The sequence below is a fragment of the Thunnus albacares genome, chromosome 21 (genome assembly GCF_914725855.1).
Source record: "Thunnus albacares chromosome 21, fThuAlb1.1, whole genome shotgun sequence".
NCBI classification, from domain to species: Eukaryota; Metazoa; Chordata; class Actinopteri; order Scombriformes; family Scombridae; genus Thunnus; species Thunnus albacares.
Window position 1 is genome coordinate 9,549,096 of NC_058126.1, and position 27,775 is coordinate 9,576,870.

Below are 27,775 nucleotides of genomic sequence, written 5' to 3' on the forward strand. Positions count from 1 at the left end.
TCTGTTAGCCAGTTAACGCTCTATTCTCCTCTTAAACTGGCTGATAAAATGACTTCTGGTGGATTTAGGACACAAGAAACTGACTTTCCTTCGATATCTGAGAATAGTAGGTGTTGGAGGTGTAAGAGAACATACAGTAAGGGACTTTCCTTTATGCTTGATGGGAAAATATAGTGAATTACATGAAAGAGGGTTTGGGGATATGGATCCCAAAGTGCCTTAGGTTAAGTTTATTGTGCGATTTCTCTAATGAGCTGAGTCAAATGCAGGAAAATCTATGAAGCCGGGGTCTTGTAGCAATGATTGAGCTGGTCTTTAGAGAAGGAAGAGTCCAAATATACCATAATTTAAAAACTGCTTAATTATGCTGATGTATTTTTAAAAGAAACAAGAAAATCAAGAGCTGCACTGGAACATGGAATAAATTAATTTTTCAGAGGGAGAGAAAAACACCTCTATGTCTACACCTTGCTCACCTTGTCAGACATGAGCGTGGAGATGGAGCGTCCTATCTGGTGGTAGTCCATGCTGGTGGTGGGGGGTCCGAGCAGAACGAACAGGAACCTGACAGGTACGGGGACCTCCAGGACAGACTCCAGCTCCACCGCCTCCTGCAGCCGAACAAACGCCATGGTGGGCTGCTCCAGGAAGTCCACACTGCCTGGAAGACCGCAGGAAAAAAAAAAACAGTCAACATACAAAACAGTGCTGCACACACATTTTTAAAAAAAAAAAACAAAGTGTTTTGGTTAGAGATAACTCACCCACAAGGACAACAGTGGCCTCCGCATTTTCTGGAATCTTCTCCAGCAGCTTCAGTTCATGTTTTGACTTGGACCGATGCATGCCGGGCACCATGGTCGGCTCCTTCTGCTGGAAAGCAACACAAAAACAAAAATCAGCATAATGAAGAATACTTATACACGAACAGCATCCGTTAACTTCTACCTCAAAACCCGACTTACCTGTACCTCGTTCTTCTCCACGTCGATGCGTGTGTCTGTGTCCCCCGCGGCGTGGACGGTGCCCATGAGGGGGTCGGTGACAGACGGCTCGGGCTGATGGGTGTGATTGGCACTGTGGTGGTGGGCCATCAGACTGCCCAGGCTGGCTGCTGAGATGTTTCTGGGGAAAGGGCTACTGTGCTCTTTCTCATCGCTCGGGTGACTAGGGGAGGCAGGGAGAGGCAGAGAGAGGGTGAGCAGGAGGAACAGAGGGAGCGACAAGGCATATAGCCACCTAGTAGCAGGAAGCAGCAGTGAGAGGGGAGATAGTTTAACAGCTGTTTTTAAGACAATGAAACACACATTAACTGCCACTAATCACCAGCATGGAGTAGTTTTAAAAGTGAAGTTTTACCCTTGTGTCAACATGCTCAGTGTTCAGATTTTTACAGCATAAAATGAGTAGCTCCCAAACTTTTTGGGCTCTGACCCCTTAAAAAAATGAAGCAAATCTACTTAGGTCTCCCCATCACAGGGAATGACCTTAGTGTGGACATGAGCTGTGAGCAGTTCAAGTGATTTTTCTTTCTTCGATTGTTTCATTTAAAGATAAAGGCTCAAAGAGGTGAAATTATCTGTATATCACAGAAAGAGGCAAAATAAAACTAATTTTGTGCATCAGAAATGTATTTATAACCTTGTTACCTCTAAGATTCATCCCAGGGAACCCTTATAGGTCCAAACCCCCACTTGGGAAATATTTATATCCTGCTGAGTTGTTGATCAATAACAATGATGCCATGACGTCTTTGGCAGCCGCTGAGATTTCTCAAGTCTCTCCCTCCAAACTCACCATTACAACTGCATGGACGTGTTCCAATGACCAAGAAATAGTTGTTGCCAAACCTAAGACCTAATACCTGCTCAAATCTAAAAGAGCAAAATGTAATAGTGCTATTGTGGCTAAATTTTGCCTCATAAACCTGGATGGAAGAGATAAGTTCTGTGTCCACAATCAGAGGGAATTTCAGCAACACGCGAGCTTGTTTGTTGTAGTCTGGCGCCACCAGTCACCTGTGTTTAAGCAGCAGGGCCCTCAGGACGTTGGCTCTGTCCTCAGCTTTGATCTGATCAGAAATGATCATCTGCTCCACCACCTGGTGGGCGATGCCAGGCAGGGTTTTCTGGTCCAGGTCCAGCAGCACCGCACCTACACACACACACACACACACACGCGAAGCTCAGTCATCTATGAACTGCATCATTTACTTTTTAGCTTTCCAAAATGATACGTGCAAACTTAACTGTGTTTCTCTCTCTCTTACCGTGGGAGATGGCCTTCCGGAGCTCCAGCAAACTGCGGAAAGACAGCGAAGCCACGTGAGGTTTCCCCCAGCGGTCCGTCTCCTCCTCCACGTCTTCCTCAAACTTGATCCATCGAGCCGTCTCCTTCCACTGCATCTCCTGGTTCTTGTCCATAGTCAGCTCGTTCAGCTCCACAAACACCTGGTAGGAACATCACAAGGAAACGGGAATAGGTGAGATGAGGCTGACGATATCCTGAGACAAAACGACATGCACGTTCAGCGTGTGCCTGATATTCAACTAAATAGCCAAAGCATTTTTGAAACTGGTCAGCTGGGACACTCTTGATTAGTGGTGGAGCATTTTGCATGTCGTCATGAAACAAAAAAAAAAAGAAACAACAGGCTCCATGCTTACCGGGATTCCAGGTGAGTTATTTAAAGCACTTCAAACACAAAAGACTTTTCAACATTATTACCCTAATGTGTTAAACGTTGCAGAAAAACAGCAACTTAAAATTTAACCAAAAAATCTGAGGAGAGACAATCAACTGCTGTGCATCTCTCGGCTCTTTTAGCATCCAATATTTGTTAAAAGGCGATTTTTTTAAAAAACACCATGCTCGTCTTAATCCTCTGTGAAATGACGCTGGGAAATATGCCCTTCTTTAAACAGCCTTGTGCCTTAATACACCTGCTGCATGCCTGTGAAAATCACGCTCACACGTGTCAAACCTGACTCTGGCCGGTCACCCAGCCTCACCTTCTTGTACTGAGTCGTTTGACTGGAGTCCATGTCCAGTACGAAGCCGTCTGGCCGTGAGGCAGAGCGGTACAGAACCACCGGTAACGGCTGGAGGAGCGAGACGGTGCAGGAGAGGATTCAAACACTGATACAACCGACAGCGGCACAAACGAAGCGACCCTCACTTTTACACACATGCCTCACAAGTAATTCCTTCTCATCACACACGCACACACACCTGACAGGGACCTGTTGTTTACCCCGGGCTGCTGGGGGCTCGTAGCTATGTATGAGAATGTGTGTGTGTGTGTGTTAATAAAACATAGCTCTCCCTCTCTCAGGAGCTCCCAGTGTCTGGTTACCTCAGCTCCTCTCTCTCTCCTCTTTTTTCCTTTCCGTGTGTGAAAGGAAAGAACTCGTTCATTCATTTTTAATCGTCTCCTTCCCCCTCCTGTCTCATCCACAAAACAGAGAGAGAGCTGCGCTAATTTTGATAGAGGGAAAGACGGGATTTGCTTCCAGTATTTTACAGTTTTGACGCATTTAAGGCAAAATCTGAAGTGGAAAATAGAGATTAAAACATTGAATCGGAGTGATCCCCCCCCCCAAAACTTCCTTGAATTGCAACTGAATTTAAAAGATAAATAACAAGTTTATTATTCATATAAATGAAGCTTATGACATTCTGTGTATTGAAAATGTAGGGCTGTTTTCTCAGGTTTTAAAATTAACACTCCCAGGTTCCATTTCTGGGTTTTTAATATTGCTGAAACAATTGTTTGCTCCATAGATTAGTTGAGTGACAGATAACTGATGATCTGTTTTACATCACTGTCGATTGAATATTTGTAGGTTTTGAAGCGTTGATCATAAATAACACGATATTTGGAGACTTCTACTTGGGCTCTGGGAAATTGTTATGAACATTTTTTAGTGTACTTTGACATTTAATAAACACCATATCCACCAAACTTCTTAAATGAGACTTAAAGTGCACTTTTTCCCAAATATATTTAGATACTGACGAGGCTTAAAAACGTTGAGTTAAAACCAAACACCATCATCAATCTCTACATCGGCTGCATTATCTGATCCGTGTCCTGTCTTGACGCTAGCGGATGCCTTCAGGCGACGGCTCACCTCATGTGGGGTGCGGTCTTGCTTACGGCTGCGAGTGGTCGGCTCTTTGTGGTCTTTGCCGATGTGCACCACTTGTCCCTTTGTGCTCTTTCTGACCAGGTGTCTGCGCACGCCGGGGACATCTTCAAAACGATGACCTGGCGGAGAAAAGAAGAGAAGAGAATAGAGATGAGAAAAGACGAGACAAGAAATAACAAAACATCATGTAGAATTTACATGATATTCAAGTAGCAAAAATGGGAATTACGTCCCAGCATGGTAAATTTTACAGTGTATTATATTTAACTTCTGCAGTCCTCAGCCTGCACATGCGTTGACCTTTCACCTCAAGTTCAAATCTCAGCCCATTAAGTCACAAAGAGCCGGGCTACTTTGCTTTTGTTTCTGCGGTCCCACAGCAGGGAGTAGGGTTACCCAGACTGGCAGCACACCAGACATTGAAAAGGATGTGGAGAGAGACACCGGATGGCACAGATACCATACAAGACTGAGAGTAGGAATTATCCTATCAGGTGTTAGGAGTTCAGAAATCAATGGAGTTACCGGCAAAGAAAAATAAAAATAAACTAGAACAAAAAAAAAAACTTAGAAAGCAAAGCAACGAGCTGAGCTAGTCCTCAGAAATCAACTGTTACATCCAGAAATTATAATCTTACAACAAAGAGAAAATCTTAAACTACAGAAATACCCAAAATTCCCTTCAAGAATACCAATCGTCTTACCTTTAAAAAAAGCTTGTATATCCTATGTAACAAACAGGGAAGCTTTTGAGGTTCTTCATCAATGTTTCAACCTCATTATCTAAAAATCATCTGCTCTCCTGTTCGTTCTAGCTTTACTCGTACCATCTCTTCAGCTCCTACTGAGCAGGTTCACTGTAAAGTAGCTCCATGATGTGTCCACTGGTGTGTGAGTGAAGTTTAGAGTAAAATGAGGCCTGACTGGCATGGGGCTCTTGAAGGAAGAGGAGGATTTGTGGTGGGCGTAGGGTTAGAGAGCTGGCACGGCCGTCTGACTACGTGACACACTCGCTGCTCAGACCGGAGTGCGCGACTTGTGCGGGTTTTGACAAATCGGAAAAAGTTGCCATTTCTTGACCGCCGCCTGACCCCACGAGGGCTGAAACTATCAGAGTACATCAGTGAGCAGAGGAGTTAATTGCTCGGGTCGAACAAAAGGGGAGGAACAGTGATCTAATAATTCCTGTTGTTGAGCAGCAGCCAGAGACAGAGCCACTTTCCCAGGATGATTTACGGTGGCGGGAAGCAGATAAAAGATAACTAGTGATGAAGCTGCTGGGAGGCTCGACTCTTTGTCACTAAGCCCCATAATATCAAGCCCAAACCTCCATCTAAAGTTTCTTTATTTTGCCCTCTAGTCTACTTAACTCTTACCCTTGTTTCATTCCACTAATGATTCAGGGTTGTGAACCGAGGTCCAGGTTTCACAATTAACCACCATGTTGGCTCGGGCCTGATTCCAGGGGCCTCAGCTGACAGCGGGAACGGCTAATTTAATAATGCGGGCCTGTCTGCCACACTCTCTGATAAGCTGCTGCTCTCCGCTGAGGGGTTGGCTCCCTCACGTAAATCACCAAAGCCCTGAACACAACCCCACGCTGAGCCGGGGGGCCGGGAACATCACAGGACGGCGGGGCGCCGACTGCAATGTAGGAGAACTTGAGATGGCCCCCGCTCTCATCTGAGCATCAGGAAAGCTCAGCCTTTATTAAAAGGTTTTTTCTTATCACGCAACACTATAGAGGGGATGGAGACACTGTGGTGATACGGACAAAGTTTTCAATATTTTGGATAAATGCCTGGTAGAAATAACAGGAAAAAAAACGAAGTAATTCATAAATGGTTACCCTGGAAATGATCAAAGAGATCCCTGAGTAGGAATTATACATTATGGATAAAAGATGGATAAAATGTATGACACATTCATAGAAATAATGTTTTCCTCTCTCACGCTTACTCCTTCTGTGAGCTTCTTTCCATCCTTTTCTTTTTGTGTTATGCTTTCATAGGTAAACATACACAAATTATGTAGAGTTACATAAAGACTCTCTGTCTCTAATTTTCACTGTTTGTGATATAGATGTCATGGTTTCTAGCAACAGTGTTGTTTTGTTGTTATTGACATGGAAAAAATGATAAAAGAAAGCAATGTAAGAATACAAAAAAAAATTACAAAAAGAACAAACACATTAAAAACACATTCTTCTTTATGGTGAGCATGTAAAGATTGAGGAAATTTCAACATTTCAAAGCACCCCATGCCTACATACAGTCTGCTATAAAACCTGATAAGAATATATATTTGCTGGAAAACTGTGTTAAACGTTTATTTCTTCACTTCTGTGAACTTTCATCAACAATAATTTACCTACAAAAGCAAACAAACACACAGCTACAATGCAACTTTAGGGGTTAATTTCTTATGGAGGCCACCTTCTTATGAACTCACAGAGACAAAAAAAACCCTCCAGAAATACTATTTCAGAACATTTAAGGTATAAAATGGATTTCTACCTGTGACCTTCTCGCCTCCTTGTCACTAAAAGTGTGCTAAAGCCTTTTTTGAGAACACAAAATCTGCAACGTGACAGTTAATCTAAACTCACTTTTAATGCCATCCAGGTCAGCGGAGGCCAGGGTCTCAGCCTCAATCTCATCAGTAGGGATGCGCTGGTACTTTGCCTGCTCAGCGCCCGTCATGTTGCCCGTGCGACGGCGCTCTTGGAGGTCGTAGCTGCGGCTGGCGGAGGACACCCGGGCCAGCGGTGTGTGTTCGGGTGGCGTTGGCTGGGGAGCGGCACTGGACGTGTCGGTTGAAGCCGGTTTACTAGATGAAGACGAGTGGAGGAAGGAAAAAAAAAAGAGAAAGCTGTAGCGCAGGTATTGACGAGCGACAGGTTATTTTTCTTACAGCCTAAACTTCAAAGGTTGGAAACTACAAAGACGAAGAAGATGACTTTTCTCTGCTGAACCACACACATTTTTCCTCAGTCTTTTTTCTTCATAAGTAATTACTTAATTTTCATAACACAGGATAATTCACCATCTTTTGATCTTTTAACCTCTGCTCCTGCTATAACACATTGACATCTCTCAGCTCAAAATACTACAAAATACTAACTCAAAATGTTAATGCATAAAACAGTAAAAACTCAACAAATATGGAGGATAAAGATGCTCATCCTAAATAAATCCTCCAAAGCTCTTTCGATACAAACATAATAAACTCACCGTCCTTTAAAAAAATATTATTCCACAATATTTCAAAACTACTTTCTCAACCTGTTTTATCAGGATGTTTCATAAAAACAAATCCTCAGCGATGAGGTCGCTCTCCGACAGATTAAAAAACCAGCAAAGTGCGTAGTCGCGGCTTTATCCCAGCCCAGATTCAACCCTCCTGAAGTGGAAAAGTAAATGTCATAGGTGGAGCCTGGGGGCTGCTGAGGTGTGTTTTGTGTCGTCTATAGCGACAGGTGATATATGGGCGCCTGAGAGAGGATTACTTGGGTCCATCAGATCATGCCCAGCAGGCCCACTGGATGCCTGAGACATGGTAACGTACAGTGTGTGTCTCACAGGCCAATGAAGCATGCGCCTGAGTGGTCTCACCCAATCAGAACAATATCACGGAGCGGGCGTGAGAGCATTTCAGAGACGTGACAAAAACAAGCATTATGCAATCATCACAGCAGGTAAAGCATGATTATAAACACAGCAGCTGTCCGTGCCTCCTTCCTGATCTCAGTCTGAGAAGGACAACTGTTAAAACATCAGTGGGGTTTTTTTTGTTTTTTTTTTTAAAGCTTGACTCACTCTGTGGAAGTTGCATCTTCAGTATCTGTTCCCAAACCAGACTGGGGTACGATATCCAGCTCACGAGCTGAGCTGGGACTCTCTTTGCCACGTTTGGCCACATGGTCTTCATCCGAAACAAAGAACTGTGGAGGGAATACAGAGCGTATTGTTACAATAGATCATAAACCCAAAATTCAAACCATGAACTTCTGATATCAGATTCAAACAGCAAAAGTACAATAGACTTGTGCACATAAAAAGGACAGGTTCACATTTTTTTTTTTTTAGTTAAAACAGCAGTCAGGAGCCCAAATGAACATTAAAATAGGTTTTTCTCACTATAATCATTCCTCCTGTTCATACTGACCATTAAAAGATCCCCTTCAAATGCGTTTTCAGTGTAACTCATAGGAGAGAAACTCCACAGTCCTCGTTTTGAGCAAAAATACATTTGAACGTTTGTCTCAAGCTTATATGAGGCTTCAGTCATCTGAGTTAGTCAAATAAGGTTGATATCTTCCACAGTTACAGTCCTTAGTAAAAAAAAAAAAAAAAAAAAAAAAGTCCCTCTTTGTGTCTCGACGGACAGTGTTTTCCTGTTCAGCTGCAGTGGAAGGATCGTAACAAAAAGAGGGACTCTGGCACTTAAAAGACTTTGAACGATACTGACTTGATTTGACTAATTTGGACGGCTGAAACTTCATATTAGCTTCAGATGAACTTTTAAATACATTTTTGCACAGAAGGAGGACTGTGGATTTAGTCCCAGATCACTTGAACACTATGAAAGGATCTCCTAATGGCCTGTATGAACAGGAGGGATGATTACAGCAAGAAAAACACTGTTTTACAACCGAAAAATTGAGAAAAATGAAAAACTGTGAACCCATCCTGTAATCTGAGGTAGAGAATTTAAGAGTGTTAATACATCAAGAAGGAATCTGATCTTTAAAAACAAAGATTTATAGAGATATTTACTGTACAAGTCAGGGATCATTATGTAAAGGAAATAAAAAACAATCTATCCAATGAGGGTTTGCCTTAAACAATGAACGGATGTAGTAATGACGGTGTATTTGAGACCTGGATCTGGACATAAAGACAGTAAACCAAAGAAATGTATTCTCCACTTGTTCCCAATGCTTTTTGTTTTCCCCTTTTCTTTTGTAAAATATATTTAAATTGACAAACAAATAAAAAAAGTGACAAAAAAAGAACAGACAGCGAAACAGACGATGAAGTACAACTAATTTCACTCATATTCTGTAACTATGAATACTCTTTACTTTCATTGGGTTAAACCCTGGTCTTGTTTTGTGAAGTATCATAATAACAGCCAAACACAAAACCCACTGATGAATGATTAAGACTATACTGAAATATTCATAGAGGAAAATATGGTAATGCTACAACAGTAAGTGAGCGGGTTGGGTATCCGAGCATGGACAATGGCCATTTGTACAGCAGCACATTCCTGAGCGCTTATTCACCCACATCTTAATGCAAATCACCTCAGATAGTAGCAGATAGCAGTGACTCACATTTCAACTGCATTTAACATGTGATTTAATTTTAACTGGACATCATAAAAACACATTAAAAACCAACGTAGACTGCAGGGTGAGCGACAAATAAGAGTTTTTACTGCGATACTGGCTAATGTTGTGTTGGCTGATGATATTAAAATATTATCACAGGACATAATACAGTAAAAAGTGCTTGAGCTTAGACGAATGGAAATAAAAATGGACATGCATATCTGACTATGTGCTGTCTTTTTACATGAATATGTTCCAAAGAAAAAATGTATAACTTAAGTAAAGTATATATAATCATGTTTTTTTTTCTTTTGGTTTATACATGTGTTACCACAAGATGCATGTTATGTGCATATTTGATGTTTCATAAATAGCAGTGTCTTGTAATCCTGTGATGCATGGGCTGAATGTTTGACATGGAAATAAAAACTTATTACTTACTAACCAACCTTTTTGTTGTTTTGGTACCATTGTCACATGTTACTGGTTTCAAATCTAATAACTGTCATAACTAAAGCAACTTTCATTTGCTGCAAAAGGGAAAATAGAACATTTTTTGGACATAAAAGGTACCAGTACTTATTATTTGGAAAGTAAGTCACCTTCTAGTCTATAGTGAAAAGGTGTTGATATCAATAAAACAACATTTTTTTGCCAGGTGCTGGTTGGTGGGGTTAATGGATAGATAAGTCTATGTGTTTATGTTTATGTATGTATATCTTCTTACTGTGTGTTGTCATTTTATATTTAAAACTATAAAAAAAAAGGTGTTTGTGGTCATTCAGAGAACAGGATCAACAAGATACATCATTTTTGAAATGATGCTCTTCAGTTTACATGTAGTTGTCATAACATCTTAAAGTATAAAGTATCATTTTCTGATCACTTTTAGAATATTTCTACTCTTAAATATAAAATCACGGGACTAGAAGTCTCCACTGAAACCAATACAGATGACAGCAGTCAGAGCCTATCAGAGCTTTCCCCCCTCACTTTAAGACTGGTTTCAAGTCCAAACATTACCTCCACATCTTTGACTTTCTCAGAATCAGACGGAGCAGATGTTGTCTCCGTCCCCTCCTCCTCATCTTCCTCTTCATCCTCTCCCTCCTCTATGGGGCCGCTGCTGGGAACGTGGCTACTTTTTTGATCTTTGTCCTTTCTCCTCTTCTTGCTGCTCTTCTTCCTGCGTCCCTCGGGGGGCAGTTTGGACAGAGGTCGGTGGATGTGGTGAGAGGAGTGACGATGGTCTGCGGCGAAAACAGCGAAAATAGAACACAAAGATCAACCCCCGGACGTATTATATTTAGAGAAGATGCATGAGAAGACAAAACGTTTCGCTGACAAACTTATTGAAAGTTGAAATGCATCTGTGTTCTTACACTCAATGTCCTCCTCATGGTAGTTATGGTGCTGCTCATCAGGAACAGCAGAGGGACTGAGGATCTGCTGGAAGCGCTGGACGCCCAAAGCTTTGTTCAGGTCCCCATCATCTTCCTCCTCTGGGCGCGGGGTCCCTTGTAATGACGAGGCAGCGGGAGCCTCTGGCTGCAACACAAACAACAAATAAACACATAAATACAAAGAAACATCAAGATAAAACAATGAAAATCAGCAAGTTGATCAGGAAAAAAATGGAGATCCACGATGCCCAATATTGAATAAATAAACATTAGGAAATAAATGAAATCTATAAATGTATTGACGAGGTCATGTGATTGACTCTCTGCTCGTTAAGACCACAGAAACAGCCAATCACATAACTGGCTCCTCATTATATGTGATATTATATTATATGTGAAACAAATATTAAATTATTATTAAAGTCATTAGAAAAAAATGGTGCTGTGAAATTAAAACAGACTTAAAAGGACATTTTGAAATAAAAAGCTGCTGAATTTAAATAATATTACCTGCAATAAACTATGTTACTGTGAAAAGAAGCAAGATTAAAATAATATTTCATAACAATGAGCTGAGTTTTGAAGAAATTTCACAATTTTGTTGCCATATATTTGGTCTGTATTCATTCATATGATTATCAATTTTATAATGTCTTATTCATTTAGTACTGAACACTTTGGGTCTCCATGCAGGAAAGACAAAAGCGTCTGTTTGTCTTTCACTTAAACCGACACTAGAGGGAGTTCTGCTGCTGTGAAAACGCTCCTGTCAGAACATCATATGACTGAGTCCTCTCATGCATGTGTTCTTCAAAATAAGCCTTAAATTGGAAACAATGGCCATGTGCTTTGATCAGCTACTCTTTTTCCACGCTGTGGTGTGACAGGAGTCATGTGGGTGATAACAGATCTGTTTTCTTGCAGCAGGATGTTGCGCCCTGCTGCGCCCTGCTCTGCCGGTGGGATGTTGTGATAAGGATTGACTGGAGCATTACGGCTGGTGAATTTACTCTGGCTAACAGGACCGTGCCGTAGCCACCTCGAGGCAGTGTTAAGGTTGCCATGACTACTGGGCAGATGTCTCGGATCCTGCAGCGGACCCTTCCTGCGGCGGCTCTCAGGGGCCACGAGTCATCTGATGCTCCCGCAAATAGTTCCCAGGACGACCAACATGTCAATCACATATTAAGTTTGCACTCAGTGCTGCAGGGAGTAACAGAAAACATGTGCTGATACACAATTACGCTTCTCCCCCCTACTTAGTGTTGAAAACTGCTAGTAGAAAGTAACTAAATGCATTTACTCATGTACTGTACTTAAGTGCAATTTTAAGGTACTTTACTCAAGTATTTATATTATCTGCTACTTTATTCTTCTACTCAACTACATTTCAAAGGGGAAATATTGTAGCTTTTACTGCACTACATTTATCTGACAGGAATAGTTATTAATTACTTTTCTGATTAAGGTTTTACACAAATAAATATATGATGAGTTTATAATATATAATTGATTGTTAAAGATCAAAATAGTTTTGGCTGGTTATGGCTCATTGCCATGTTTCAAATGTTTATGAGTTCAGTTAGCATTTCCACCAAGGAGACATCAGATAGTTTTCATTTAAATAATTAAAAAAAAAAAAAAACTGTTTGTGGCCAAAAGAGGTAAAATTATCAAATATTTCCAAAGACTCCAAAAAGGATAAATACAAATTTATGAAGCAGAACGATGTTTTTTCATTGTTCCTACCCAATTAATCATCTCACGACCCTTTAGATTTTAGTGACCCTACGGGGGCCCGACTCCTAGATTGTGAACCACTAGACCAAACTACCTGAACTTTGTATAAAGTAGATAAATCAGCTCCACCTCGACGAGCTACAACAGTAAAATGTTACTTATACAATTGAATAATGCCATACATAATAATATATCACTCACAGCGGCCATTTTTCTGCAGAACAAGTAGTTCTTACAGAGTACTTTTACACTGTTATTGGTACTTTTACTTAATGATCTGAATATTTCTTCCACCACTGCAAAATTATTTCCAAAAAATGCATCCAACTGTAGCAAGAACCATAAATAAATCCTGAAATGGTATAATATCAAATCAAATCAATTCTTTCCACCATCTTAAAGATCACATCACATATAGAATAACAACTCTGTGTAGTTTACGCCACATTTTCTATAACTTCACCTGACACTCACAGAGAGGCATTAAGCTCATCGAATCCATCTAGACAAGGAAATGTGAACAGGAAACTCAAGAGTTAATCCTCAGTTTATGATACTTGTAGCTCGACAGCTGTTAATAAATGGAGGCATGTCCAAAGAAAGTGTGAGAAGCTATATTGGCAAAAAGGCTCTGATTCTCATGACCCACATAACCATGCAGAGTTTTACTGACCTGCTCTTACATGCCACACACAGGTGACAGCAGACGGCCCTGCAATGAACTGTGGACCAGCAGAGATGAATGAGTAAAATAAGAGACAGGTGGGCCAGTTAGACACACATTCAATATTGACCCAAGGTTCAATTCCTTTTCATTCCTTTTTACCCAACAGATCAACAAGAGACTCAAAAATAGGAGTGAGTAAACTGTGTTCACCTCGCTGACCTCCAGAACAAACTGACAAAGACAATTCAGCACATTTAAAAAGCACCAATAACACTGAAACTTAAACCAGCGGAGCAAATTTCTTTCATGGGACATCTTAACCAACATCTAAAAAAAAAGGCCTAAATGGAAAATGCAGCTCTTATGAACTCTAATATTATTGCATTGATCATAATTAGATATCGCCGCTCATGCATTTCACTTACTTAAACTCAAAATTTAATAAGATGACGGATTTAAGAAAAACAAACAAAAAACAACCTGTCGCACACGTATCTTCTCCAGATGACTGAAACTCTTGGAGCGCTGCTACGCAATCTGGTAGTTTATTTTTACAGAGCCCTCATTCATATCATGGTTTCACAGTGAATCCCTAGAGGTGGGAGAGATGTGCGAAGGATTCTCAAGGAGGTGAGAGAATTTTCCACAACCGAGACCATGTGCAAAAACAAGCCGAAGGGAGCCGAGTAAACACAAAACAGACAATGAAGAAGACTTTGACAGAGATTGATATTTTTCTGACTTCAGTAAGGAATTTTAGTAACTTACCTCGCTCATGGCAACGTGAGTTTAATCACGATCAGCGTTTTTGCTGGCAGGAAGCGTCAGTGCCTTCAACCATGACAACACTGGAGCTTTGACCCTCTACACTTCTATTAAGAACGGCAGGCAGGAGATATCCCTCTGCCCCTGCTTATCAAAGCCTCGTGATACCCTAATCAGAGCCCTATCGGCCAACCTGCCACCTTCACCAGTCTGTCTATTGTGCCAGGGCAGAATAAACAAGACTCTCGTTCTCGCTTTGAGGACAAATGCTGACTGAAAGGACAAGCCGTGTTTGAACAGCCAGGGACAAAACCTTACGTTGACATTCATCTCCATATTATAACTTTGCCACATGAAGCCTAAATATTGACCAAGGTGCTTTTAGTCAATGAGCCTTGAAGGGCAATGTAAATGCATAAGAACTAAAGATCTTTGACTTTTCTAAAGATGCATGATTGAGGGTTAATATTTACAGAGCACATGTTAAATAAGTTGCGTGTATCAAAAAGGTAAGACCACTAGTGAGCAGATTTCTACATGACAAATCACTGAAACAACATATTTGCGGTTGAATATTTGACCAGTAAGTCATCAAACAAGTAGAACAGCTGCGTATGGAAGTTTTTATAAAATGTTCCATCATCTTCAGTCAGACAAAGTCAATCCGAAAGCTGGAATGCATTAGTACGGGGCATGTTGGTAACTTCCAATCAGTGTATTCCCATCAGTCCAGATAACAGCACTAATCTTGTAATAGCGATAAAAAAAAATTTGTCAGAATTTGAATTTATGTTCACTTGAGAACTAGCAGGACAGGAAGCTTATCCATTGCACTTATCCGATGGATGCAAATGGTGCCACGCCAGCGGCCCTGTGACAGTGTACTCTCAAGGTACACTTGCTAGTGCCTTGAGCTAATTGCTAATATCTGTGTGCTAATGTGCTCACAATGCTAACATCCCAATGGTTAGCATGCACAATGTTTACCATGTTCACCATCTTAGCTAATTAGTTCTAAACACACAAAGTACAGCTGAGGCTATAATCGAAAAGAGATTATTGATCATTTGGAGATATTCTTTAAGAAAAAAAAAAGTCAGAATTCTTTGGTTCTGGCTTCTTGAATTTGAGTATTTAATATCTTTGGGTTTTGGACTGTTGGCCTGGACAAAAGGAGACATTTGAGGACATCATCTTGGGTTTTGGGAAACAGTGGGTAACATTTTTCACCATTTCCTGACATTTTATAGACTAAACAACTGATTGATTCATTGAGAAAATAATTACTGGCAACACTGACTGACCTACAACAGACATTGCCAACCCTAGAGCCATGCTGCTAGCATGACTAAAAACTAATTTGCTACCCAAACCAACATGACTGATACTAGACAGCAAGATTATTATCTGCCATAAAACAGTTAAAATAAAAATAATAGCTAGTAAAAGAAGCAATCCTGTGAGGCAACAAGCTGCCTGAGGTTTTAAAAAGTTGTATGCATGTGCAGTGGCTGCAGAGGAGATTATCTGTGTCGTGAGGTAGGCTCAAATCCAGCACACTCAGCACTTGGAGGGGAAAGGGAGAGATAGGCTGCGGATACTGTCATGATCATGTCATACCATGTGGCTGCTGAGTCACTACATTCCTACATAACTTAATGTCAGTCTGCGAGAAGATCCGAATGCACAATATGCTCAATGTTTGATCATTTTAAGACAGCATGCGAGTTGCGACCCAGTTTTGTGCCCTGCCAACACTTACTGTGCATTTTGTGTTTGGCAAGCACAGATTTGCACAACTTTCCTATTACATCATAAATTGAAAGGTACTTTTCCGTTGTTTGCATATCATGCAACAGTTTTAAAAATGTAATACAGTAGAAATTTCCACATCATATCATATTCCACATCTAAAATTAGTCTTAGACTGGAAAATATATCTCTGATTCTTTGTTTTCACTTCCTGTCTGGAGATACCCTTTGATTGTATTTGTATTGGCGATCTGGCTTTCAGCTTTATCATTTCCTGTAGGGCTACACCCTAATGGTCGACCAACTGTTAGTCTAAGTCGACCAAGTTTTCATTGGTTGGTTAGTAGCAGGAAATTTTTTTTTATATAAATTTATGATATTAATTTATATAAATTAATATCATAAATGTGCAAAGACTAGTCTACTAATGGCTTGAACTAACGACTACTGATCTTTGGTCGCAGCCCTAATTTCATGTTATGCAAGTTTAGGTTTTCACTAGCCAAGGAAAGGTCATTTGCTTTCACTGCTTTCACTCCTCAGTTTTATACAAGTTGAAGATGTCTAACTGATAAACTGTGTCTGTTGAGCAAGAGGGGTTCTGCAGCGGTGGTATATGAGGTTAGAAAAGTAATAAAAGTTGATATGGAGGAGGTGGTGTGAACAGTACTGTACCAACTGTACTTAAATGTAAGGTCTGACGTCTCACTTTCTGAAAGGAATTGTCTTGGTGGAGTCACTGATTCAGTTTCACGATGATGTCTTAGCTCAATCATTCACAGTTATGGATGTAGACATGGTGTCAACATATTTTAAATGCATGTGAGCTGACCAGTAGTCTCAACTTGAAGGTCAAGACCTCCGAAAGGTGTTGAAAGATGAATATAAATATAAGGTGCAATGAGATTATTAACGGTAGAAGTATACTTATTTGCTTTCTTGCCAAGAATTACATGAGAAGATTGATACCCCTCTCACATATTTCCATAAAATATGAACCTACGGCCAGGAGACAGTTAGCTTATTTTAGCGTAAAGCCTGGAAACAGCTAGCCCGGCTTTGAAACATGTACACACAAGCAAATGTAAAGCTCACTAATCAGGCAGGCAGATTTTTTCACCTTTGAACAAATCCAAGATAGCCGTTTCCCCTTGTTTCCAGTCTTTATGCTAAGCTATGCTAACTGTCTCCTGGCCACAGTTTAATCATCACTGTGAGGTTACCAGGCAACCAGTGGAGACATCAGGAAGTTACAGCCTACGCCAAGAAATAATCAAGCACATAATCCTGACATTTTTAGATTTCAGACAAACTGAGATATAATGTGCTAATTTGTGAGCCTTCAGACAGAGCCAGGCTAGTTGTTCCCCCATGTTAACAGTCTTTATGCTAAGCTAAGCTACCTGGTTGCTGGCTACACCTTCATATTTATCGATCTCATCTAACTCTTGGCAAGAAAGCGAATAAGTATTTCCCAAAATACCAAACTATTCCTTTAATGTGACATAAGCCAAAACATTTGGGAACCATTTGTCTAGATGGTTTTCAACTGGCGGATACAGTTTCGTTTGTGCAGCTGAACTTCCCTGCAGCAAACCACTGAATCCTCACCAGCACCAAATGTTCTGTTCTGCAGCTGACCTCTGACCTTTCTGTGTTCGATACAAGGAATTAAATATCACATTATTATGAAGTTTAACACCATTACCGGCAGCTTGTGTTGCTTCAAATGTGCAACATAACCTGCAGAAATACAAAAAAAAAAAAAACCAAAACTTTTTGCTATTTTATCCTGTGCAAGTGCTCACAGCTTTCTCCTGTCAAGATATTTAATAGTCCACCTACAGACATTAAAGGGGTGACTATCTGTAACTAGTGACGCATTAGGAGGACATTAGGGAGTAATTATTACCTTGGATTACTAATGTCTGGGAAAAGTCATTGAGTTGTTGATGAAGTCAAAGTGCATGTCAGAAGCACAAGAGTTAGACTGAACATTAACTAGATGCAAAGTTTGTGTGACGGTTAAATTTACCTAAAAAAACCAAAGTCAGGCGACATACAGACTTGGAAAAGCTCTATTTATGCTCTTTAGGGTGGTGTCTAATGACCGACCAGGAATGATAAGAACAAGACTAGTTATCACTGACACAAATAGAGAATGACCGTGGTAAGCGTGGTAAGCATGGTAAGCGTGTAAGCGGAAACATAAGCACGGTCTGCTCTCATAGAGCAAACCATGCTTACGTTTGAGGGTTAAGGTCACAACAAAATGCCAAACTCACCTTAAATAGATACAGATAATCCATCAAATTACACACGTGTGTTGCCGCTGCCTTAAATACAGCGAGATGGCTATATCTGCTTTCCCAAAATCAAAAGCAAAAGCCAGACTTGTTGACCACTTTTATGGAAGGCAACCTGTTTCTATTTCAGTTAGCCCCTGTCACATGACCAGGGCAGATCTTCACGGTAGGAAGAAGACATTACTCGGTTTCACAATGTAGGCCCTTAAAAAAACAGGATCATCTGAACTCTCCCTGACCACCCACCCACCCACACATACACACACACACAAAAGCACATATTGTTAAAGAGATAATAATTAACTTGGTTGAGTTTGGAGCCAAGACAGCAGCCAATAACTGCTAAGGCACTGTCATAACGCAAACAGTTTTATCTTTAGTGAGCTTCTTGATCTGGCACGTCTGAGACAACTGTTACTGTCTCATTACACATACTGTGGTCATATTGTGTCTCAGTCCACTTTATGGCACTCCTATTTTCTATAATTAGCTTTAAAGACACATCGAGTCTCTACTGGATCAACAGAAAATCTCTAAGAATGTAAATGTAAAGAAAAAAGGGCCATTCCAATCTTTGCAGTAACTATTAGTATTTTTCTATCTTGTTTGAAGCGATGTTTTGTGCAACGTTTACAACTGAAAGGCACTGAATCAGAGACATTTGTTGCTTAATTATACATTTAATTGTTTAACTGTTTTGCATTTTACACCTCCAGTTTCCACAGGCATTCAAACAGGACATGGGTGAATATCATTTTTTTTGTTTTGCTTTACTGTAAACATAAGGAAATGACCTCATGATCTTGGCATAACAGGCTTGTTTTGTTGAGATCACAAAGTAAATTTGTGATCACAAGTGAACAATGTGTGATTTTCCTGTCATTCATAATAAAAGGTGTGACCTGCATCCAGGGTGCAATTACACGCACATCACGTAGGCTCATATCTACTAATTTTACACCAAATACACAATTTTAATATTAATAAATCAATGACTTGGATCAAAACGTTGTGTATTTGATTAAAAACTGTGGTTTTGTTTGTGTGTGGGCGTTACTTTTTATTTAATTTATTTATTCATTAATATGTTTTTATTATTTTAATACTTTTTTCATTTTAAAAAAAAATCCTTTTTATTTTCTTTTCTTGAAAAGGTTTGTTGGTATGTGGGAGGGTGAAGAGAGGTGGAGTTTTGTTGTTGTTATGGTGGAGATATTCCCAGTTTAACCATTTGCTCTTGTTTGACTTCTAAATGACATTCTTTGTTTCTGATTGTGTTCAAAGGAAAAACTAAAGATATCGCCTCATGGTTGTACGCCTCCGCCAACCAGTCACGTTGCAGTTTACATCCATGTCTGTCCAGACTCATAATATATTTGTCGTGAAGACTTTGAAGGAATTTAATAAAAAAACAGTTTCAAGATGGGCACCAAAGATCAGTGTCACCAATTCATCAATCCATCTGACCAAATGTGAAATATGATCACAATCTCCTCGTCGTTCCTGAGTTACGGCGTTGAATAACGGCCAGAAAAGTCTTTTATGCAGAACATTATGATCTCGCAGTGAAGTTGACCTTTGACCTTTTGGATATAAAATGTCATCAATTCATCATTTTATCCTATTAGATATTTGTGTGAAACGTTCTCATAATTAAAAACACATAAATTCTTGAGTTATGACGAAAAACGGATTTTGTGAGATCAAAGTGACCGTTGAACACCAGAATCTAATCAGTTCATCCTTAAGTCCAAGTAGACGCCAAATTTGAAGAAACTCCCTCAAGGCGTTCCGGAGATATCGCGTTCGAGAGAGAATGGGACGGACAGACGGACAACCTGTAAACATAATTCCTTTGGCTGTTGTCAGCACAAAAACTTTGATAACAAGGTGCCTGTTTTGTGTGATGATGAAAGAACTATTTTGTAATTAAGAACAAATGATTATACAAAAACATGAGAAAAATTTAAATCCATGGTCTCTGCGGTCGCTCAACACATCTTTCATGGTCCAGTAGGTAAGTGTCATATATCCACTTCCACCTCATAAATACCCTGCATTCTATGCCTGGGTTTAGATTTCAAACATGTGCAGCAGTTATGTTGTTTATGTGCAGCGAGGAACTCCCTCACAGATTCTATGCAGGTAGACGAGGCAGAGTCACACGACTGCGCAACATCGGAAAGGAAACAGCTGACCGAGCACTGACAAAATGCAAAGCTAAGGAAAAGCAGACGTTTCCTACATTGGTGTTGCAGTGAAGTAGTAAGAAGAGAACAACTTTGGTGCTTCCAAATAAACATTGTTATCACTCCTAAAAGACAAAAAGAATGTACTCTTTCGGTCAAAAATGACCTCTCAACAGCACAAAGGAGAAGTCTCTCCAAGTAACTTCTATCACTTCACTGTTTTTTTGCTCCCACTGTGCAATAAACATAACAATTTCCACTCGCCTGCATGTACAACCCACACCAAAGTGAACCATGTGTGTAATGTGAAAGCCATAATTCCGGGAAATGTAGGAAATCACTAACTCCAGCAAAAGAACATGACACAGGTTGAGAAAGGTGGGTAAATCAGTAAAAAAAAAAAAAAAAAAAAAAAAGATAATTCCTGGAATGCAGCGCGTATAATAATTCCCGGAATTTACCAACCATCGCAAACTGATGAAATCTAAAGGTATGAGACTATTCATGGGAGGATTTTTCCTTTAAGCTTGTGATATTTTCTGCCTCAGCATCTTAATCATCCTAAGATGAACTTGTTGAGAACCTCTCGAGGAGAGGAATGCTGCTTTCTTTGGCCGATGACCAGCTGCCCTCCAGGCTATGCCAGTCATGTTTATCAAAAGAAATCCCACCAGCAGCCATGCAATTACGTTCTGCATTAAGTGCCAACATTATTTTAGTGCTTCCAACACTGGCAACACAGTGACTTATTTTTTAAAAAAAACAGGAAGAAACTATTTCGGTTGTGGGACTGGTGACATTCACCGCTGCTCTAATGATAAGGAGATTTCAACAGGAGCAGGTCTCAAGTGTTTTTGAGCTATTCTGCACATTTTTATTTTTGCAGTCAGAAGTACTGTATGTAGCCAGCGAATTGGCTCTAGGATGTGACTAGATTTGTACACACATAGCTCTGGCGGGAACAGCACTGTCCAAAATACACACTCTGATGCCAGAAAGGGCCAAGGGAGCTGATGCAGCATAAATCCAGCGCGGGGAGAATGTGTTTGGGGGTTGGAAACAGAGTTTGGAGGAGCAGAATAGCTGCAGCTTCAAGAAATGACCATAAACTACTAATTGAGAACATCATCTTCTCCTGAGCAGCATTTAACCTTGTTTGTCACCAGGATCACCCAGCGTGCCTCATGTGTTTTATCATGTGGTTGACAACGGTGCCTGACCTGACAGGGCAAGACTGAGGGCGTTTCTGTATGTGGTCGTGCGGACTTACACTGTGAATAACCGATGCCACGGCGTCTGTAATCTGGTTGGGAGCGCTGGGGTTGCTCATGGCTCCGCAGTGGAGTTGCTGCTGGAGAGGCTCTGGAAAGCTGATTTGGATTGGTTTGGCTTTAGCCCTTCTCTTTCTCACTGGGACTCAGACAGCTTTTGGGCAGCATAACCTGGAGAGAGATACAGATCCGAGGGGTTAGTCCACATGAAGCTTGAGATTTAAAACATGAAGCAAACAAGGCACTGAAATATAGTGAAGCTGTGAGCCAGTAATCCCTGAATATGAATTTTAATTGTTTTGGCTTTTGGCTTTAATCCAGCACGTTAGATCTGAAATGAAACTGACAGCTTCAAGAGCTCACACTGATATTGGATGAACAGTGGAGGACTTTTTATGTATTATCCTTCAATTTTAGGACATTGCAGCAGGAGTTTGGCTCATAGACACCAGACAGTCATTTACTGCAAAAGAATTCCAACCAAATATTAAATATGAAGACTTTAGTCAAGTTGATTATAACTTCCTTAATTACCTTTTGTACCCTATAATTTTGTATAATTATATATAATTGTAACTAAGGATAGCAAGACTAAGAATCTACATTCATGCTAACGTCTCTGTGAGGATGTATTAGGCACACTGTCCCTTTGAGCTAAATGCTAACGTCAGCATGATAACAAAACTCTAATCCAATGATGGTGCTAAATTAAAGTAATGGGATCATCAAAGTCATTAGGCAACCTTGTCTGGGAATAATGACTGTCTGTACAAACATTTGTGCCAATCCATTACATAGATGTTGAAATATTTTAAACGATAAATGAAAACTTCGGCCTGCTGTTGGGACCATTGATATCTGTTCCAAATGTCACGGCAATCCAGCCAATAGTTGTTGAGATATTTCACTACAAATGAGGAATGTAAACCTCATGGTGGCGCTAGAGGAAAGGTCAGAGGACCACTAAATCCATTAGGATCCCTCCTCTTGAATAGCATGAATGTCTGTACAACGTGTCATGGTAATCCATCCAATAGTTGTTGACATATTTCAGTCTGGACTGAAGTGGTGGACCAATCAACTGACTGACACTGCCACCCTGAGAACCATGCCACCAGCATGGCTAAAAAGGATCACAATTCCTGCACAGTTCATCTGTTGTGGATATAAAACACCTTTAAATCACAGCCAAGAGTCAGCACTTCAACATTACAGTAACTTTTTGCACTGAAAATTCAAATTACATAGCAAATAAAAACACACAAAGCAACATGCTTCACTGTCCTAATACTGTTTGTGCTAACTGTACTAACATGTATACTAACTAAGGAATAATCAACAGTTTCAGGATTTCCTGGAAGCCACTCAAGTACCTTTGAGTGCCCAGAACCCACTTCAGAAACACAAATAGTCTGTTGTTTTATGATGGAGTGGAAACTCTAAGAGCAATTTACATTTTACTTGAGGCATGACGGCAACAACGGCAGGAGGCGTACAGTACATACCAACACGCTTTTATAAACAATGACGGTCCATCTCTTTTCATTTCTATGATTACTGATTTCAAGCCCCGCAGCACTTCCATCCACACACCATCCAAGGTCATTAACCATTAGTGTCAGATAAGAGCCAGATAACCTAGTGCTACTGTGCAGAGGACCCTTTGATAAGCAGTGGCACGTGCCTTGGCTAACCTCCACCTCCGTCACTCTCAAGTCTCCATTATTTGATGTATATAACTACAAAGGAATCAAAATGTCATCAGAATTTAGGCAGCTAGATGAGCCAGAGGACGCTTTAAAAAAAAAAAGGAACAGCCAGGACGGCTTTGCAAAGACAGTACAAAATGTTATTGGCGATGTACTGCAAGAGCTAGAAGTTACATGCTGTCTGGGAGGAATGTCATTTACATAAAGATACAGTTAAACTTTATTGTTAGATTGTAAAGACCAACTGAAATTTGCATTAATTTGTAAGAGCATATAAATTGCTAAAGTCCAAATGACACTACTGATGTACTGTGCTGGACATGATGTATTTAAACTAGCTGAAGCAAACAACGAAACCCTTCATTTCACATTTATTTTAATACACCGGGTGCCCACAACATCCTGAGACTTTACTGTAAGTGTCGCACTTGCTGCATTATTAAATGAACTAAAAGCAGAGGAGGCCTTCCTTTGATTTACGTCTCAGCGTCACAGTTAGAAATTATGTTCTGCCAAAGCCAGCCTGGCTCTCTGACAGCAGCTATCAAAGTAACGATAAGCCTCCCTGAGGCCTGACCACAATCATATCAATGACCTTGTTGGCAACCAGGAATTTCTATGAGGTATGTTTCATTAAAAGAGTACAATCAATGACAAGAGATTAATGCAATGCACAAAGTTTTAGGAGCTGGAGAGCATGAACTTGTATTTAAATTTGGACTGAACAAAGACATCACCTGCCAAGGAGGCAGGAAATTGACACACAAAGCAGACTACACACCACTTTGGCAACGCTCTACATTTGCTCTGCCATAATGCTAATCACTGCACCAAATGTTAATTACAGACTGGCAGCTGTTCTGTTCAGAATATCAACTTTAACTAGTTTTTGACGCTGAAATCCGTGCAGTAATAGCGATGAGGGATTCCACAGGAGACCTTCAGTTAGCTTGGGCGTGTTTGAAGTTTACTTTCTCAGTAAACCTAGACCCCACCAGCTTGGAGGAGGCAGGGCTGGCTATACAGGGATAAAGTTACAGAACCCTGGGATTCTGGGCAAAAACCATGGGAACCAGCCTATCTACCCCAGGGCAAGTCTGTAATAATACCACTAAGATAACAATAATGATCAGAAGAAAACAATTTGGAACAGAAACAATTGTGCAACTGTCTTGGTAAGAAAGCAGGTTCTGGTACTCAATGATTTAAATGTTTTTGGCTCCAATTGGGCACAAGTAATCTATCTTAGGGTTGAATAAAAAGGAACTGGTTGTCCCTTATGTAATAACTGAAATGGCAAAAAAGGACATAGACAAATGCTGACAGTGCAAGAGGAAGTGAGGACAAAACGCTCTGTATTTCCCCTGGAAGAAGTTCATCACATCTCCCAAGAGTTATCTTGAAGCTCTGTTCCTCGCAAACTGTTCCTAAAAAGAAGACGATGAGTGTAGGATCTTTTTTCCCAAGAAACTTCAAACTTTTCCATAAAGCGCTTAGTCACAGCCTCAAATGTGCACACAAGGCTTTGGGAAAACTATCCTTCTGGGAGGAAGTAAGTATGAAAACAGGAAGAAGGTAACCGCTACAGACTGAAGCCTGTCAGGAGGAGCCGTAAATCTAAAGAAAAATAGAAACAATGCACTTTGGGATCTGTAATGTGAGACCTTTGGAAAAACATGTGTATACATGGTCCGAACAGCTAATCTAGGTTAATATAAAGTGCTTAATGTCTACCGTGTTGACACTAAAGGTTAACTCAACTTGTCACAGCATAACAAGCTGTCACTGTCATCTTCATCTGTCCCTCCTACAGACAGAGAAGCGTATAATTAAGTGTGTGAATAAGCTACCTTCTACTGAGGAAACTGTCATCTACGCAAATTAAATACCAGCTACAGCGCTATTTTTGTTTAAATTACAAATGCATCTATCATATTATGTACAAATCTACCAGTCACAAATCTTATTATAAGCTGAATATACACAACTCTCTTAAAAGACGACATCATGAGACTAAAAGCAAAAGCTCTTCTGTTTATAGGAAAACTCACATCATCATATTTAATCTTATGACTTGTGTATATATGTCTATACTGCCTAAAGCTGTTTATGCTAATTGTTCATTAGATTGCATATTGTATATACTGTTTATACTTGTATTTTGTGTGATGACTGATAAAAAAAAAACACTACTTCACTACTAAATATCTGCCTGCCCTGACAGCTGACAGTGTGTCACCACCTATTTAAGTAACTTTAAGTAAGATTGCAATGATTGTGAAGAAGTTACATTTCATTTCCTGTTATTTACAGACGTCGCATTGTGGCTACCTACATAAACCAATCGAGTCTCAAATTTATCTGAACATCGATAAAACTTTGGGCAATTGCATCATACCTACGGAAGAAGGTGATAACTCTTCTTTTTGTCGCCATTGAGATCTACGGCGTGGGCTTCACGGTGACTCATCTCTTCCACAGAGTACAAATGTACCTGACAAAGTCTCTCCGGTATGTCGTAAATTTCCAGTATTGATGGCAAATGCTGTGTCCAATTTCATACCGTTTCATTTTACTTCTCATAATAAGAATGTGAGTCACATTACAGGAACAATTTTTCAAGTCTGTCCTAAAACAGGTGCCTAAATGAGCACTGACATGTTTTTCTTGCTGTAATCATTCCTCCGGTTCATACTGAGCATTAATCACTTTCAATGTAATCCACAAGCCTCCTTCTGTGCAAGAATGTATTTAAAAGTTTATTTGAAGATAATATGAAGCTTCAGCTGTCCAAATTAGTCAAATCAAGTCAATATCTTACAAAGTTAGAGTCTTTTTAGTGCCAAATTCCTTCTTCTTCTTACGATCCTTCCAGCTGAACAGGAAAACACTGTCCTTCGAGGCACAAAGAAGGAATTTTTTTTACTAAAAAGACTGTAACTACAACTTTATTTGACTTACTCAGATGGCTGAGGCCTCATATAAGCTTCAGATAAACTTTGAAATACATTTTGTCCCCCATCACTTACACTGTAAGCACATTTGTAGGGGATCCTCTAATGGCCAGTATGAACAGTGCAGGGCTTCCCTTGAAGAAAGGAGCAATGACAGAATAAAAGTGTCTGTATTGGCAGCTTATAGCGGTGATGAGTCGACACAAAATACCCACCAACCATCTCAAAAACGGCCAGAAGCAATGATCAGGGTACTCTAAGGCAGAACCTATATGTAAAAAATGTCAGCTTTGTAATTGAATGTCTTTTCCTGTGATTTCACGTGACTTTTAGGGTTAAAGATGGACGAGAGGTTAATAATTCTTCGCTGTGCCAACTGCTCCTCATAATGTCATTAAGCGTAAAGATCGAGACAGACAGTCGACTGCACACAGGTCAAGAGCCAAACTCAAAACTCACGACACAAGTCCACATGCGTCTCAACCCAGCGATCAGCCAGGGTGCCCCGGCTTCAACCGGCGGCTTGGCAAAGGAGCGTCGACCGCAGGCTGCATGCCGATCTACAAACTCTATCAAAAAAAGGCATAATTAAAGAACAGTTCAATAAAATGCGCAGACTGCCAATAAAAAATGCCTGTCCAGAAATAGAAGCTTGATCGCAATGTCCAAAACCTCAACCAACACACAGGCCTGTACTTAAAAAAGCAGGACAATAACAGGGAGGAAAAGAGAGGTTTAAGGTTTCATTAGAGAACTGGATTTACAAAAAAACAAGACAGTGAGTGATTCATTTGTTTCTGTTCAGCACAGTTGTCTGTTTTTCCTGAAGCACTGATTGTGTACGATAGTCCCAAGTGACATGTAGATAAATTGTGGCCTTAGTGTTTTTTATCTAACACGCTGTAACATTCTGAACGCTGCAATGAATTCACAGAATATTATCGCATGTTGAAGACAAAATGCTAAAGCTGATGAAGAAAAACTTGGAGGAGGCAAGTGAGCCTAAAAATAGGTCAGGCATGAAGTGGTTTAAGAAAAGAAAAAGACAAACACTTGAGGACATATCATCTGCTTTTTTGGATGTAGTAATAAACAGTCAATTTCGAATCAACCATAGTATTTAGAGAGCAATCGCGTCGCAAAACATGGCCTTTAAAGGCTCTAATTCAGGATTTATAACAGCGGAAAAGCATGTTTGTGCTGCTAAATCTCAAAATAGCTTGTTTGAAGTGTTTTTTTTTCCTTATGCTGTGTAACCTGTGGAACTGTACGGGATTTGTTTTTCTTTTTATGGTTACAGGTCATGGTTTAAGACTGAGTCAGCTCTCTCCAAGTCAACTGGATATGAAGCAAGTGTGACACTAACAGGAAGAATCCTGTTAAGTTTGATTTGACTTGACCTGAGACAACTCTGGTCTGCTAATTGAGGACTAGCCCACATAAACAATGAATTCATTAGACAATAAAGTACATAGAAAGACAAACACTAAAAGACATGGTTCTAAAACATGACAACTGATCGAGAAATAT

The 27,775-nt window shown here is 40.2% G+C and overlaps 1 protein-coding gene across 5 annotated transcripts in view; it reads right to left on the minus strand.

Annotated features, from left to right (window-relative positions):
• The window catches only part of slc4a2b (solute carrier family 4 member 2b), a 45,464-nt gene that overhangs the window by 8,475 nt on the left and 9,214 nt on the right, over positions 1–27,775 (minus strand). For 2 of the 5 annotated variants that reach the window (XM_044339480.1, XM_044339481.1), the window contains exons 3-14: positions 21,582–21,753; positions 10,872–11,037; positions 10,513–10,739; positions 7,970–8,094; positions 6,760–6,980; positions 4,134–4,270; positions 3,012–3,101; positions 2,270–2,450; positions 2,019–2,154; positions 966–1,167; positions 765–873; positions 477–661 (exon numbers count right to left, since the gene is read on the minus strand). In XM_044339480.1, coding sequence (XP_044195415.1) covers positions 477–661; positions 765–873; positions 966–1,167; positions 2,019–2,154; positions 2,270–2,450; positions 3,012–3,101; positions 4,134–4,270; positions 6,760–6,980; positions 7,970–8,094; positions 10,513–10,739; positions 10,872–11,037; positions 21,582–21,641 — 1,839 coding nt within the window. In that variant the 5' untranslated portion in view covers positions 21,642–21,753. The remainder of the gene's footprint in view (positions 1–476; positions 662–764; positions 874–965; positions 1,168–2,018; positions 2,155–2,269; positions 2,451–3,011; positions 3,102–4,133; positions 4,271–6,759; positions 6,981–7,969; positions 8,095–10,512; positions 10,740–10,871; positions 11,038–21,581; positions 21,754–27,775) is intronic. The other 3 variants (XM_044339482.1, XM_044339484.1, XM_044339483.1) reach the window with 3 other exon arrangements.